General features: G+C 51.9%; 1 protein-coding gene across 1 annotated transcript in view; it reads right to left on the minus strand.

Annotated features, from left to right (window-relative positions):
- Positions 1-11,071: 11,071 nt before the first annotated feature.
- The window catches only part of CAMKMT (calmodulin-lysine N-methyltransferase), a 215,968-nt gene continuing 210,080 nt past the window's right edge, over positions 11,072-16,959 (minus strand). The window contains exon 11 of the mRNA XM_029072444.2: positions 11,072-11,502. Coding sequence (XP_028928277.1) covers positions 11,425-11,502 — 78 coding nt within the window. The 3' untranslated portion in view covers positions 11,072-11,424. The remainder of the gene's footprint in view (positions 11,503-16,959) is intronic.

Genomic DNA, 16,959 nt, shown 5'->3' on the forward strand with positions numbered 1-16,959 from the left:
GCAGGAGGGAGAGCAGGTGTGGTAGTGGAGGAGATACCGGAATAAAATCAGCCCTGGGCTGGGCATCTCTCTCCGCCCCAGCAGCACCTGGCTGCCCCGGGCTGGGCCATTTTCTTGGGTTGATGTCCCATTTGGATCACTGTTTACCCCTGCTCCCCCTCTCCTGTAACCCCGGAATGTTTGTCACCGCGGACCTGCTGCCTACCCACTAGACTGATTCTCACCGAAGGCAAGGATCACATCTTTGACAGTGTCAATCAGTCAATCGAATTTATTGAGCGCTTCCTGGATGCAGAGCACCATATTAAGCGCTTGGGAGCAAAAAATGTATCAATAAACAGAAACATTCCCTGCCCACAACGAACTTACAGTCTAGCAGGTCTGTAGCATCCCAGGTCCCTGTCACAGTGCTCTGCGCATGAGGCCCCAAGTGCAATGCTTCATATAGAGCAGGCGCCCAGTACAGCACTCCCCAAACAGCAGATGCACAGTACTGGTTCTGCAGAAAGCAGGTACCCAGTGCTGTGCTGCACATACAGCAGGCGTCCAGTACAGTTCCCCAAATCACCAGACTGGCAATACAGGATTTAGACCGTGTGGGGCTGGGCACCCTGCCGATTGCCAGCTGGAAGAGGAGGTCCCCGGCCCCTTCTCACCTTCCTGAGGTCCCTGCAGCGGAGGGATGGAGATTTATTAAATTTGGAATTCCCGAAAGCTGAGTGCAGGGGGTTTTGTTTGTTCTGCCATGTAACTTGCTTTTCTAAACCTCAGTAATTGGCCAGTGGCTTAAGCAGCAGGTGGCCCCGAGGCCTGGGGCCAGCTCTGACCCGTCCCAAATTCCTCCAGCTTTTTTGTTACCTGGGCTGGAAGAGAGGCCCTGCTTGTTTGGAAAATGTTTCTCCGCCTCCCAGACATCCCCAGCCTTGGGGCCTTTTGTTGCGGATGAATCCGGAGAGGGGGATTACGACGGATATTCGGACACAAAAATCCCTCTGCCGGGTGTCCCGTCCTGTGCAAACGGTATTAGCGGTTGACGCGTTCCCCGATGAAACCTTTCTCCCGGGACAATGCTACTGTCACTGCATTCCGGCCCTGGGCCCAGGCAGCCTGGCAGCCCTGCAAAACCCATCAGAATCTTGGATTTTTACAGGATGGGATGTGGGGTTATTATATTAAGCCCTTAATATAATAATAATGGCTATTTGTTAAGGGCTTACTATGTGCCCGGCACTCTTCTAAGCACTGAGGGAGATACAAGTAATCAGGTTATCCCTCGTGGGGCTGACAGTCTTAATCCCCATTTTCCAGTGCTAGGCACTATACTAAGTGCTGGGGTAATAATAATATTACATTAATAATAATGTTAATAATAATATTTTGATGTCTATCTCCCCCCTTCTAGACTGTAAGCCTGGTGTAGGTAGGGATTGTCTCTCTTTATTGCTGAATTGTACTTTCCAAGCACTTAGTTACAGTGCTCTGCACACAGTAAGCCCTCCATAAATATGATTGGATGAATGAATGAATAATAATAATTATGGTATTTGTTAAGTGCTTACTATGTGCCAAGCACTATTCTAGATACTGGGGTAGATACATGGTAATCAGGTTGTCCCACGTGGGGCTCACAGTCTTAATCCAGATGAGGTAAATGAGGCACAGAGAAGTTAAGTGACTTGCCCAAGGTCACACAGAGGACAAGAGGCAGAGCTGGGGTTAGAACCCATGAACCTCTGACTCCCAGGCCTGTGATCGACCCACTACACCACACAATCTATTCAGGTTGGACATAGTCCTTGTCCCATGTAAAACTCACAGTTTTAATCCCCATTTTACAGATGAGGGAACTGAGGTCCAGAGAAGTGACGTGACTTTCTCAAGGTCACACAGCAAACAAGTTGGGGCTGCAAACTTTGGCCAGGGACATTAGCTTATGTCCTCAGGAGCCAACCTCTAGCTTCCCACTGCCCTGAGAGGTAGGTCTGACAGATGCACACGCACATACATACACACACCATGCAATAAACCAGAAAATACTCATGCAGCATGTAAATCCCTGTCCTGTAGGTCACATGCAAACATCGTACAGGAAGCTTGAGAGTACTGGCACTGCCCTGTGTTGTCAAGGCTGTCTCAGCCCATGAGAGCCAAGTACAGTGACCTTCCCAATCCCCTGCCCCAGCACCTGAAGCCCCAGAATCCTTTTCCCTTGTGAAGTTCAAGTCAGGCTTCCCAAGTTCAAAAGCAGGTTGGCACCGTCTCAACAAGCACAGAAGGGTGAGAGACCTCAGATCGCCACCGAAGCTTGGAGAGGAAAGAGAAATATCTATTGTGATGCAGGATGGACCATCCAACAGCCCTAACATTCTTCTCTCCATCCCTGACTCTCCCCAGTGACCTAGCACGGACTATGTCACACTCCTGATTCCCTAATTCTCGCCTCTTCATCCCTTTTTTTTTTATGGACCATCCCCGATTCTCCCCTCTCCATCTCTGATTCTACGTCAGTGAACCAACCCAGACCATCCATCACCCCTAATTTTCCCCTCTCCATCCCCTACTCTCCCCCAGCGATCCAGCATGAACTATCCACCCCCCGACTCTCCCCTTTCCATTCCTAATTAATAATAATAATGTTGGTATTTGTTAAGCGCTTACTATGTGCCGAGCACTGTTCTAAGCGCTGGGGTAGACATAGGGGAATCAGGTTGTCCCACGTGGGGCTCACAGTCTTAATCCCCATTTTACAGATGAGGGAACTGAGGCACAGAGAAGTTAAGTGACTTGCCCACAGTCACACAGCCAACAAGTGGCAGAGCTGGGATTCGAACTCATGAGTCCTGACTCCAAAGCCCATGCTCTTTCCACTGAGCCACGCTGCTTCTCCCCCAGGGACCAGTATGAACCATTTACTCCCTTTACTCTCCCCATCTACCCACCTCTGATTCTCCCTCCAGAGAACCAGCACAGACTACTTGTCCGTGGACCTGACTTATCCCCTCTGAACTCTGCAGCTACTTTTAAGCCAGTACAGACTTGAACCTCCAATCTCTTGACTGACAATCAATCAATCAATCAATTGTATTTATTGAGTGCTTACTCTGTGCAGAGTACTAGACTAAGCGCTTAGGAGAGTACAATATAATAGAGTCGGTAGCCGTGTTCCCTGCTGTCCACAAGGTTACAGTCTAGAGGGGGAGACAGACATTTATTTAAATAAATGAAATTGCAGATATGAAGATAAGTGATGTGGGGCTGAGGGAGGGGTAAATAAAGGGAACAAATCAGGGCAATGCAGAAGGGTGTGGGAGAAGAAGAAATGAAGGCTTAGACAGGGAAGACCTCTTGGAGGAGATGTGGCTTCGATAAGGCTTTGAAGGTGGTCTGTTGGTTATGAAGAGATATGAGTCAGCCCCTCAAGATGCCTATTTATGCCACCAAGATGGTGGCCAAATTGCTTCCACCAGAACAGGCCCCCCTCCATGCCCCAGCCCCGGGCAAGGCAGAATTGCAAGCCTCATCCACTTCCCCACCAAAGACACTTTCTCTGCCTTTTTCCCACCTCTCTCCCATCCCTCTCCCTCCCTCTCCCCTTGGACCACTGCCTGATGTCACTCTCTAGAGATCTGATCCTGAGCCTGGGAATGCCAGGGGTCAGCCCACCACCGCCAGGGCACTTGGGAGGCCTGGAAGGGGCACTGCCAGGAGAAGGGGACGCATGGCCCCGGACCAAGTTTTGGGGGCCCATTTACCTTCCCCCGAGTTCCAGGCAACCCCGTGACCTGGATCGGGCACTGGCCAAGAGCTCAGGACGGGGCCACTCGACATCCATCACAGGGCCCTCTGGGAAAGTAGAGCATAGAGGAGGCCTCGGTCTCCTCAACCCTACCTGGGCTTGCCAGACAGCACCTTGGCTATTCCTGATGCTTTTGCCCCTCAAGGGCTTTTGCTTCTGCCTTCTCTGCTTAGCTTTCTAGCTGCCTTGGGAGGGCTGGATGGAGAGGCAGGAACTTTTCTCCCATTTCCCAGAGGAGGAATGTGAGGCCCTTGGCTCAGTGTTCAGCACTCACAGTCACACCCACATTACCACCATTGGGTGGTGCCACCAATGACCCAGTGCCCAGAGTCTGCCAACCTTGGCCAGCCTTGTCAAAATGAGCCTCACTGCCTTAGCTCGTTATGGGTAGGGAATGTGTCTGCTCATTCTGTTGTAATGTATTATCCCAAGTGCTTACTACAGCGCTCCATACATAATAAGCACTCTATAAATGCTACTGATTGATTGATGAGACAGCTGATCACTTCTCTGTGCCTCAGTTACCTCATCTGTAAAATGTGGATTAAGACACTGAGCCCCATGTGGGACAGGGACTGTGTCGAACTCGATTTGCTTTGTATCCACGCGAGTGCTTAGTACAGTACTTAGCACACAGTAAGTGCTTAACAAATGCTACAATTATTATTATTATCCTAGAACCCATTCCTATGCACCCCATTACATTTTTCCTTCCCTGCCATTGCTCTGGGGCATTTCATCACAGCCCATCCCTTTGAGACCCGACACTAACATAGCATCCGGCGGCACCAGCCTGTGGAAGGCAGGAGTCACAGGATGGGCCTAGCCTGTCAGCAGATCTTTGCCGTTCCTGGGGGTGCTCCTGCCAGTCAGAAATCAGCTCTACCCACAATCCCTGGAGCACTGATGTACCTGCTGGAAACACCCTCCCCCCCAAGATGAGCAATTTAGTTGGGTAATGGTCCCCACCTGAGACAGCCACCTAAATGCTCTCTGAAGGAAAAGGAGCACTAATAAGAGCATTAAGAGCAGGGCTCGGCCAAGGAAGGTTGTAGCTGGTTGGAGTTGGTCGCTGAGGGTAATGGAAAAGGTGGAGCCTTCTCCAGATGGGACCACAAGGGCCCCCTGGGTGGGCCAGACTGTGTGTCCACAGAATCCCTGCCTCCACAGGCCCCCGACGCCAAGGCCTCCCCCCTCCCCACAACTCAGCCCCAGAGGGCAGGTTTGTGGCCCAGGAGCCAGGTGGGCTCATGGGGGTGGCAGCAATTTCCCAGGAGGAAATGGGTCCAGAACCCTGACATCCCAAAGGCCGGGGTCCTGAATGCAACTTAGGCTTCCAGGGAGGGTGTGAGGATAGAGGGTGGCCGTGGATGTGACATTGAGATTTTCAGGGGAGGAATCACTCGCCCGCATTTATTAGTATAGTGTTCGTCTCTTTTCTTATTTAGTGGTTTTTTATGCCAAATGTAAAAGCTCTCCCTCTTTCTCCCGTTAGAACTGTAAGAACTTCAACAACTGTCTTGGTTACACACCGAAGGTTTCAGTGAGAGCGCGTTAGAGGGAATCAGAAAGCAGAGAAAAGGTCACAAATAAGCACCTTAGGAACAATGAAAGCTTTTCTCGATGCAGGAGCAGTGGGAGAGTTGCTAGAAAAACTGAAAAGGTATTAATCAGAAGTGGCTATAAATCCTCTGGAGTTTTGCTCTTATAAAAACTCCTCAGAGAAAGTCTCGGAGGAAATGCAGGTCAAAGCCCAAAAAAGCTCTCGGTCCGAGATTGCCAGCGGAAAATCTTCCCAGATGCCGTTTAATAAGCAGCAATCACCCCGGGAGTGGGGAAGCCAAGTACGCTTGAAACATGGTTGCAATTCCTAATGGGTCTTGTCACACTTACAGCCCCGCAAGCACCAGGCCGGGAACAGCTGAAGCTGCCTGGCGGTTCATAAAGCCAACAGTTTAAAGTTTATTATGATGAAAGCACTTAATGACAGCCATCGCTAGGAGCTCAGCATTTAGAAAGCTGTGCTCAGTATTAGACATGTAGCATTGGCCACCAATTTTATGTCACAATTGCTACCATGAAATGACCTTTGGTGATTTTTGCTGCATGTGGTGGACAGCTCTTCTTTCACATTAGTGCTCGGAGGCTTTTCTTTGCAGACTATTATGCTGTCTAAAGCTTATTTGGCACTGCCGTGAGCCTTAACCCTTGTTATTACCCCAAAGGCCTGCTGGAAAAAAAAAAAAACCAAACTGCTCAATCAGGATCCTCCAATCCCGTACCGTGCCATCGGCCGCCTGAGCTCATGGGGATATCTGGATGTAAATCTTCTGGCAAAGGGTTCGGGTTTGGGGGGAGAAAGTCCCTGTCTCCTCCTCGCACACACACACCTCCACATCTCTGGGGTGGGCAAAGTGGACCCCCAGGTGCAAATGGCTTAGCTTTTTAATAATAATGATGTTAATAATAATAACCGTATCTGTTAAACACTTCCTATGTGTCAAGCACTGCTCTAAGTACTGGGATAGATACAAGCTAATTAGGTTGGACACAGTCCCTGTCCCACATGGGGCTCACAGTCTTAATCCCCATTTTACAGATGAGGTAACTGAGGCACCGAGAAGTGAAGCGACTCGCCCAAGGTCATCCAGTAGATGACTGGCAGAGCCAGGATTAGAACCCAGGCCCTTCTGACTCCCGGACCTGAGTTCTATCCACTAGGCCATGCTGTTTCTCTTCTTTTGGCCAGGAAAAAGACGTTCCCCCAGAAAGAGCCGGGTTGGGCCCCTCACTCCTGTCCCCCTGTGATGGAGACAGACGAAGAGACAGAGAGAGGCAGATAGGGAGAGGGACTGAGGAAAGGGGGGAGAGACAGGCAGACAGACAGGGAGAGGGAGAGACAATCAGAGACAGGGAGGGAGAGGAAGAGAGGGTGAGAGCGTTCCTTCGTTAGAGATTGCAGGCATGGAAATCCCAGTCCGAGCACCCCCTGGCTGAATCCCGAGCTTAATCCGGATCCAGTATCCCAGCCTCCTTAGGGAGGTGGGTGGTGTTTGCCGACAGGCCCCCTTGGCTGCCCTGGAGCGGGCCGCTCCGACGGCATGGACCGTCCACGCTCTGCCACTTTTAAATTGTGTATATAATTTTATAAATGATATAAAATCTGCTTCTAGTCCCGAAAACCACCAACACAGCACACTGCAATTTGGGAAGGATTTAAAATATGTGATTTCGGCTGGTCCCTACTGTATTGGGTTTTATATAAAGCTTTTTTCAATAAGGTAAATTGTTACATGACAAACTCATCTTCCACCATTATCATCCGCTGTTTGTGTTTAACCACAGGAGTCCCTGCGCTAACAAAACTGTTGTAATGGCTGGACAAATTACTCAGCTGAAAGCTTTTCACCAAACAAAACAGTATTAATCAGCAGTTCTTATGAAGGTGCTAATTAAAAACAATTTTCTTCCTCAGTTTGCAATACCAAGCCATCTTCAGTGGCACGGTTTCCAATACACAGCGGCTGTCTAGACCCGCTTCGGAGACTCGGTTAACTGTTGACTCTCCCGCTGCCAACCGGCTTCCGTCCCTGCTCGCTAGCGTAAGGACATTTCCCAGCTCTCGGGTGCCCAGGCCGCCTCCTGGGAGGGGGCGGGGAGGGCGTAGTGGTGGTAGTGTGTGTGTGCGTGTCCCCCGTCCCCACCCCCCGGCATGGACCGATCCTCCAGGCCAGCTGCCCTCCGAGGCAACCTCAGATTTTGGAAGAAGCGGCAGCCCCGCAACATGCAGTGCGGTTGACTCGGCTCTTGCCCTGTTCCTAGGGGATGCTCCCTGACCTGGAAACGCCAGTCGGCCTAGGGGCCGACCCCTCTTGCCCTGTGGCTCCGACTCCTGAGATCTGACTCTGGATGAATCCCTGGATTCACCCATCTCCGGAGCCAGGAATGCTTATCTTGGGGGAGGCTGTGGCCCGCCTCCACAAATCCAATCACTGGTAGCTTTTCCACCTCCATTCCTGCTGCTGGAGGCTGATCCCATCCTCCAAGGACTCCTTGTTCCACTGTCCAGAGTGGTGGACAGGGAATTGTTCAACTCTGAGGATGGCCCGGTCCTGGCCAGGAATCTGGGGGCTGGGCTGCCTGAGGGACAGAGATTAGAGGGGAAGATCCTTGTGGGCACGGAATGTGTAGCTTCATTATTCTACACTGCCCAAGCACCTGTGATTCCCTTGAGGGTGAGGGACTGTGCCGAATTCCCACCTGTGTATCCTTCCTAGTGCTTAGGGCAGTGCTCTGCACTCAATAACAGTTTAATAAATATTACCACCACTACAACTGGGTCCAGCACAGTGCACCAAGCGAGTGCTCAGTATATATGGCTGCTGCTACTCCCAGGTGGGTTGGGGGCTTCGTGGGCCGAAGGCTGGGCGGGCTGGGGTGAGCTGGCACAAAGGAATCCCAGGTGTGGAGAGGGGGTCAGAGGCTGGAGGCCGGGGGCGCTGTCGGAGGCAGGTAGGATCCATTCTGCTGCTCGGCAACGACAGCGCTCCTGGCTGGTGAGAGACCCAGACACTCCAATCTGTCTGCAGCCGTTAACTAGTTTGGGGCAGACACCTGGTCACAGATCCAGGACCCGGGAGGGGGCTAATCCTTCTATTCACCCGCTCAACCGCTAGACCGTCCAGTCCGATTCAACAGGTCCTCCCTCCGCAGGCCCGGGCCCGCCCCCGCCCGGCCCTGGGGGGAAGCCGCTCCCCTCCAACGCGCCCATGCAACTGGCCTGGAGAGCTTTTACGGCCCGACAAATTTTCCCTGAAAACCCACCCTGGAAATTACCCTTCCTTAATGGCAGCTGTGTTTTCAGGCTCAGCGCAAGAATCAACAAAATACACAATTTCTACAAAATAGCATCACCCTTTCAGTTGGTTGTTTCGAACACTTAGGTCCCAGTTTGCCGCCTTCTCCTTGCTGAAAATCAAAGGCATTTGGCATAACCAACTCCGGAGAGCGGCTTCCCCGCCGCCGGCTGGGTTCCCGAGGGTTCCTTGGGGAGGTGGCTCCGCCTCTGGCCTTCGCCTGAAGATTCCGGTTAGGAAGACAAAGGAGGGGCCAGAGCCTGCACTGCCCCTGCCCGGGGCCCGGCCTTCATCCGCAGTGGCGGACCTGGCTGGCACTTGGAGCCAGTGGGGGCTTCTCTGCAGTCCAGCTGTCCTGCCCACCGTACCCCTGGGCTGCAGAGATCTCACGGCCTCAAAGAGCCTTCCAGGGAGACTGACCATGCCGGTACTTTCTGCCCTGATGCCCAGAAATAGTTTCTTCTCATCACCCAGTGAGGACAGGAAACCATCAACAGCACGTTAACCCTGAACTTTTCCTCCATGGCCTTGACAAAAGCGGACCGTTTTGTTAGAATGGCAACAGCTTCCCACTCGCCTTCCCAGAGAGCACCCAAAACATCCCCACCCCAGTCCCCACGGCCCTGCCCTTCCCTGAGCCCGGGTCCTGGGGAGAACCCGGCCGCAGACCCTTTCACTGTCCGTGATTCCGTCAGGATTTTACTTGGCACCCGATTTGGATGCCTCTGCCGATACAATTCTGCCCACTGGCCGGGGCCGTCCAGGGAGGCCCAGGCTGCCCACCTTCCTGGCAGGTTCCTGTGGTCCCGCACCCAGGGCAAAAGGCATTGGCCAGATGGTCGCTGGCCCCTGATTTGGAGATCCCATCTTCCCAGAGAGAGAGATGTGCATTTCCTTGGCTGCCAAGCATGCACTCAGACTCAGGTCCTGCCCGCTCCTGGATTTCCCTGCGCGGGGGATGTGTGGGTGGGCCTTGGTCTCCCAACCCAACTATTGGATGGAAGTGGAAGAGGAGCCCCTTCCCCACAGGCTTGGCGGCTTTCCTTTGTCTGTGTCAGGTTTGCACTGTGACTCAATGTGGAAATATTGCTTTTGCTCTTTCTCCATAGGTCTCTGCAGTAAATCTCCCTACCCCACCACCCAATTCTTCTGATTTTTACAGGGAAAATATTCATTTGGAGCAGAAGCCCTAAAACCGGCTCAGAAATAAACTGCCCTCACCAAACCACTGAGCTAAATGGCCTCTGGTCTTTATCTGACGCTGAGAGTCGACTGCTGCTTTATCCAAAGAGGAATAAATTACTGTTATTGTGATGTTAGCCCATCACTTGCTATAGCAATTCAAGTTTTTGTGAGGCGGAAATGTGTGATCTAACTGCAGCTTGACCTCCACCTTCCAGGAGCCACCTAGGTGTTCTTAGCCCAACGCCAGGATAAGCTCACAGATCATTGGTGAGGATCATCGGTGAGGGGTTTGCTGGGTGAGGAGTGGAAACCGCAGTGGGGAGGGGGAGGTGTCAGTGGGGGTGTCCTCTTGCGCTAAGTTGGTTTAATGTGGCGCGGAGTGTGGAAGCAAGGAGAGATGCTTCTGGCCTCATAGCTGTCTTGGTCACAAAACCAAGTGCGGCACCCTGTCCCGGGTCATGCTAAACGCATCGAGCATTCTGGGAGCGCAGGAAGACCGGGGAGCGGGATGCCATTCTGCCGAAGAATGTGCAGGGAGAAACCTGCTTTGGCCACCCTTGCTGGCTCTGTTAGGTGCTGGCTTTGCACTCGAGTCGCCGCGAACAACCGGATTCTCTCAATTTCAATGAGATCACCGTGCGACCGGGGTTATAAAATCTCTTCTCTGCAATGCGGTGGAGTCCCCGGTTGCTGAGAATTTCTCGGGCCAGGGGCTGGCGGTCTCGGGGCTGGAGAGTGGTTGAGGCTCGATTTTAGGCCGGATAAAAGCTCTTTTCATTCATAGTCAGGGCCTAAATGTGCTCTTCTCGGACCTAAACAGATAATAAGCACTCAGCACACTCCCTGTTCTTGACACAACATACTGAGACTAATCACACATAATTGGAGAGGTGGAGCTGGGGGCGGGGGGGACGTATTGTGGCCGAGGGACAAATGGTCAGTTTATGAGGCTTTTGTCTGAGGAAGTCATTTCTTTCCCGTCCTCGGAAAGCCCCGCCGACGCTGCCGGGATGAGGGTTGAGCTCTGCCTCCAGCAGGTTTAATCGGCCACATTCGAGGTGGTCAGGGATAGGCAGACAGACAGACACGCTTCTCCGGTGGGGGTGGAGAGGGAGGGAGGGGGCTGCCTGATGTTGGCGGCTTTCCACATCTCAGGAAACAGACAAATGTAAAACGTGAAAATAAAACCAAATCCACCCACCAGCGAAAGCACTTGGGAGACAGAGAACGGAGGTAGCTGAGAGATCGGCCCTTGAGGAGTTTTTAAATGCAAACAAAGCCAATGGGAGCAGGAAGAGCTGCTTGTCCTAGGAAGGCTGGTGGGAAGACCAGGCTGTGTCCGAGGAGTTTGGGGGAGGGATCGCAGGGTCTGGCGATGTGGCTGGGGAGGGGGAGAATCGTGACAGTAGAACAGTGTCCACAGAGGCGAAGACAGTGAGAGGCCCAGAGCTTCCTGCGGTCAGCGGTCAGTCGGTGGTCAGTGGGCTGGTGGGGAATCTCCTCACCAGATGCGTCTCCTCAGGGGCATACAAACCCCCTCCCGATCCACTCAGCAGTTGTCCTCCCTCCTCTCGCTCTTTGGTGCCCCTAGCCCGGCTTGGTTAAAATCACGAGAAGTGGATAGTGGAGGTTTTCCTCGTAGATGCCCCGGCATCCGGCTTTCAGCTGGAAATAGAACCAAGAATGGAAAAGTCAGGGGAGGCCGGCAGACCATTTTTGGCGGGCATGACTTGTGGCAGAGATGAGGCAAAGATCCCCCCACCCTCCCCAACCTGGATGGGGCCTGCTTCTCAGTTCCCAGCCCATCTCCTGCCATAGCAGCGGGTCGTGCCAGGCACAGTGGGTGCTTGCAGGGATCGATGGGGTAGTTAGTGGATGCCCGGTGCCCCAGCTGCTGTGGCTTGAACCACTGGAGCCGACTCTGTGCTCCCAATGACTGGCTGCACTAATCAGCTGCCCAGTAAGCCTAGTGTGAGCCCTCCGAGTGCGGTGCCATGGACCTGGGCCCCTGGGTCCTTCAGCCCCATGGCTATCAGGAGCCCGTGACCAACAGGAGCTCCATGGCTGTCAGGAGCCTGGGGCCGTCATGAGCCCCAGGGCCATCGGGAGTGCCAGGCTCATCAGGAGCCCGCAGTCATCAGTAGCCCTGAGGCCAGAGAAGGTTCATGACACAGGGTATAGAGCTTACAGTCTAGAGGGGAAGAGTGTAAACCACCTGTGGGCACACTTGAGGGCAGGCAGGCCCCAGTTCTCTGATGGTGCAGTGGATAGAGTACAGGCCTGGGAATCAGAAAGTCATGGGTTCTAATCCCAGCTCCGCCACTTGTCTGCTGTGTGGCCTTGAGCAAGTCACTATACTTCTCTGGGGCTCAGTTATCTCATCTGTAAAACTGGGATTAACACTGGGATTAACACCATACAGGACAGGGACTCTGTCCAACATGATCTGCTTGTACCCCAGGGCTTAGTACAGTGGTTGGCACATAGTAAGCACTTAACAAATACCACAATTATTATGATTTTTATCAGGAGCCCTGGGGCCATCAGGAGCCCCACACCTATCAGGAGCCCCATGGCCATCAGTCAGGATCCCCGCAGCCCCTGCTGCTTGGAGGCTTGGCAGAGCATGGCTCTTTGGACAGCTGGTATGAGTGCTCACCAGTGGCTGTACTACCCAGGGAATGTCCCTCAGAACCACGGGCCCCTCAGAAGCTAGGCTGCTCTCTCTCAGGAGTTAGGGGGCAGCACCCCCCAGGTGCAGGAAGGCTATGCCAGCCTCTCTTTCTTTAAATGATATTTGTTAAGCGCTTACTATGTGTCAGACACTGTACTAAGCACTAAGCTAATCAGTTTGGACACAGTCCGTATCCACACGGAGTTCCCTCTTTTTACAGATGAGGGAACTGAGGCACAGGGAAGTGAAATGATTTGCCCAAGATCCCACAGCAGAAAAGTGACAGAGCCGAAATTAGAACTTTGGTTCTTCTGACTTCCAGGCCTGGGCTCTCTCCATTAAGCAGCACTGCTTTTCGGCCTCAAAACCGGATTGAAAAATCCCAACCTCTCATTTCCTCATCCCAACCCCCCATTTCCTCACCAGCCAGAATGTTGGCCCAGCAATCTTCATCTAAGTAAGAGAGAGTAGGAATGAATCCTCACTTTACAGATGAGGTAACTGAGGCACTTAGAAGTTAATTGCCCAAGGTCACCCAGCAGTGAGTGGTGGGGCTGGGATTAGAACCCAGGTCCTCTGACTCCCAAGCCCAGGCTCTTGCCAGTACATTGAAATGCGCTTTATAATTGCAGAGATTCTATACGTTCTATACATCTGTTAAAATTGCATGAGGTTCATATATTATAGTTGTATGGGTTCTATACATTCCACATATTCATTATATTTATGTGGGATCTATATATTCTATACATCCACTCTGACTGCATGGGTTCTATACATCCTATAAATCTCTGATAATTGCAAGAGCTGTATACATTCTAAAAATCTGTTATAAATGCAATGGCTCTATATATTGCCTATGCCTAGTCTAACTGCATGGGCTCCCTAAATTCTACACACTGGTTATAATTATGAGCGGCTGGGAGGTGCTTAGTCCTGCAGTGCTCACTTCTTTGGATCCATTATGAAATCGTTCACTTTGGATTTTCAATCATCCATTCCCAGGACCCTCCAAAGGATCAGTGGCAAGTGGAACGCTGGGAACATTCAGCGGCAGGTGTGGAGGGGCCCAGGACTTCCCAAAAATGGACCTGAGGGGCTCAGGCTGTTCTGAATATAATAATGTTGGTATTTGTTAAACGCTTACTATGTGCAGAGCATTGTTCTAAGCGCTGGGGTAGATACAGGGTAATCAGGTTGTCCCACGTGAGGCTCACAGTTAATCCCCATTTTACAGATGAGGTAACTGAGGCGCAGAGAAGTGAAGTGACTTGCCCACAATCACACAGTTGACAAGTGGCGGAGCCGGGAGTCGAACTCATGACCTCTGACTCCGAAGCCCAGGCTCTTTCCACTGAGCCATTATGCTTCCCACTGAGCCATGCTGCAAAATTATGGTATTTTTTTAAGTGCTTACTACGTGCCAAACACAGTTCTAAGGGCTGGGGTAGATACAAGGTAATCAGGTTGTCCCACTTGGTGCTCAGTTTTAATCCCCGTTTTGCAGATGAGGTAACTGAGGCACAGAGAAGTTAAGTGACTTGTCCAAGGTCACACAGCAGCAAGTGATGGAGCTGGGATTAGACCAGCATGGCTCAGTGGAAAGAGCCGGGGCTTGGGAGTCAGAAGTCATGGCTTCTAATCCCGGCTCCGCCGCTTGCCAACTGTGTGACTTTGGGCAAGTCACTTAACTTCTCTGTGCCTCAGTTACCTCATCTGTAAAATCGGGATTAAAACTGTGAGCCCCACGAGGGACATCCTGATCAGCTTGTATCCCCCCAGCGCTTAGAACAGTGCTTTGCACATAGTAAGTGCTTAACAAATACCGCTATTATTATTATATCCTCTGACACCCAAGCCCGGGCTCTTTCCACTAAGCCATGCTGCTTCTCTAGCCATTCTGTTTCACCTTCCAGTGCCCTGCTCTTTCCCATGATGATGATGACCAGGGAGCTGGTGGCTCTAAATTGTGTTTTTAAAAAAAAAATGGTATTTGTCCAGCCCTTACTATATGCTAGGCACTGTACTGAGTGCTGGGGGTAGATACAACTAATCATGTTGGACACAGTCCATGTTCCACGTGGGCACCTGCAGTGTTAATCCCCATTTTACAGATGAGGTAACAGGCCGAGAGAAATGAAGGTCACACAGCAAACAGGTGGCAGAGCTGGGATTAGAACCCAGGTCCTCTGACCCCCAGGCCCATGCTTTAGCCACTAGGCGATTCTGCTTCTTGGGGCCAGGTGTCATTGGGGGATGGAGAGCCCAGGCCTCTGACAGGGAAGAAGGAGCTCAAGCCTCTGCTGGATAACAGGCCCCGGAGGGCTCGGTTCTTAAGACTCACTCTCTTTCTAGCCACGGGGTGTTTGCTGCATGGTGGTTGAGGGGTCTGCCTGCCCACCTTTCAGTCACCACCTCCCCAGAGCCAGTTCTGGGCAGTGAGACCCCTGTTGAGTTCCCAAGACTTCCAGGCCCATTGCAAGTGTGCATACTGACTCCCACCATCCCTAGAGCCTCTGGATCTCCCCTTCGCTCCAGCCCCAGCTCAACCGACCCCCAACCCCACACCCTGCTCTGATTATCGTGGGCACCTGGCAGCGGCACCCCACTCATGCTGTGCCAGGCGCTGGTGGGGGGAGTGAGTAAAGCCAACAGGGACCATTCATTCATTCAGTTGTATTTACTGAGCACTTACTGGGTGCAAAGCATTGTACTTGGCACTTGGGAGAGTAGAATATAACAATAAATAGACATATTCCCCGCCCACAACAATCGTAGTCTAGAGACAAGCTTATATTCTATACCAGCGTGGTTAGTGGAAAGAGCACAGGTTTGGGAGTCAGAGGATGTGGGTTCTAAACCCGACCTTGCCACTAGTCTGCTGTGTGACCTTGGGCAAGCCACTTAACTTCTCTGTGCCTCAGTTACCTCATCTGGAAAATGGGGCTTAAAACTGTGAGCCCCATGTGGGACAACCTGATTACCTTGTATCTAACTCAGTGCTTACAACAGAGCTTGGCACATAATAAGCACTTAAATACAATTATTATTATTATTACCAGCCAGCTCCAAGGGTGGCTACCTCAACCAGCTGTTCTCTAGAGGCTTTCCAACCCCCTACCAGGCCAAGGTTGCAATTTGGGGTGGGGGAGGGGAAGCCCCCTGTTCCATCTTGGCCCCAGCTAAGCTCCTAGCCCCAGCGCCCAGCTTAGCCCCCAGCCCCTTCCCCAGCTCTTGCTCAGCTTCATCCCATTCCCCCTGCTCAGTCCCAGCTGAGTCCCCAGCCCATCTCCCATTTAGCTCCAGCTCCAGCCTCTGTCCCCACTCCAAAGGCAGCTGTAGAAGACTGACATGGGCTCTAACACGGAGGGCAAAATTAAAATTCATGAATCTCTTCACAACCATTTGTGTAACAAGATTAAGACGGGACAGCAGAAAATAGCCGCATTATCAGGCGTCTTACAGTACTCCAGCTGGTTCCGCTGTATTCCCAAACAGTGGGGGTAAGAGGATAACATTGAGCCTGGAGGAAAACGCTGCACCTCCGCTTCCAGGGAAGATGGCCGAGCCTCGGACCGAGGTTCAAGTGGACACGGGTGAGAAGGGGAGAGAGAAGGGGAGTTACGCACATCCCTGTGCGGACACAGCGTTCCTTTTCCCATCATGTCGTCCCCTCCATCGCCTCATCTGCTCCATTGCCCTCCAGTCTCAAACCCCTTCCGTAACTTTATCCGCTCCACTGTTTCACCTGCTCCGTTGCCCCCAACCTCTCAATTTCCCCCTCGCCCACTCCATCGCCTCATCTGCTGCTCCATTGCCCTCTGTATTTAATGAGTGCTTACTTGTGTTGAGCACTTTATTAAGCACTTGGGAGATAACAGTACAATACAGTTGGTAGATAGAATCCCTGTCCACAAGGAGGCTGCAGTCTAAAGAGGGAGACTACATAAATGTTGTGGAGCTTGGGTGGGGTGAATATCAAGAGAATAAGGGGTACAGATCCAAGTGCACAGGCAATGCAGAGGGGAGGAAGAAGAGGGGAAATGAGGGTTTAGTCATGGAAAGCTTCTTGGAGGAGATGTGATTTTAATTGGGCTTTGAAGGTGGAGAGGGCAGTGGTCTGTTGTATATGAAGGGGGGAGGAGTTGCAGACCAGTGGGGGACATGGACAAGGGGTCGGTGGTGAGATAGACAAGATGGAGGTACAGACAGTAGGTTGGTGTTAGAGGAGCGAACTGTGCAGACTGGGTTGTAGTAGTAGATCAGGGAGATAAGACAGGAGGCAGGCAGCTGAATGAGCCCTTTAAAGCCGATCAGTCAATCAACCGATCCTATTTATTCAGCATTTACTGTGTGCAGAGCACTGTACCAAGCACTTGGAAGAGCACGATATAACAGAGATGGTAAACACATTCCCTGCCCTCGAAGCCAATGTTGAGGAGTTTCTA

The sequence above is a fragment of the Ornithorhynchus anatinus genome, chromosome 9 (genome assembly GCF_004115215.2).
Source record: "Ornithorhynchus anatinus isolate Pmale09 chromosome 9, mOrnAna1.pri.v4, whole genome shotgun sequence".
Taxonomy (NCBI): Eukaryota; Metazoa; Chordata; class Mammalia; order Monotremata; family Ornithorhynchidae; genus Ornithorhynchus; species Ornithorhynchus anatinus.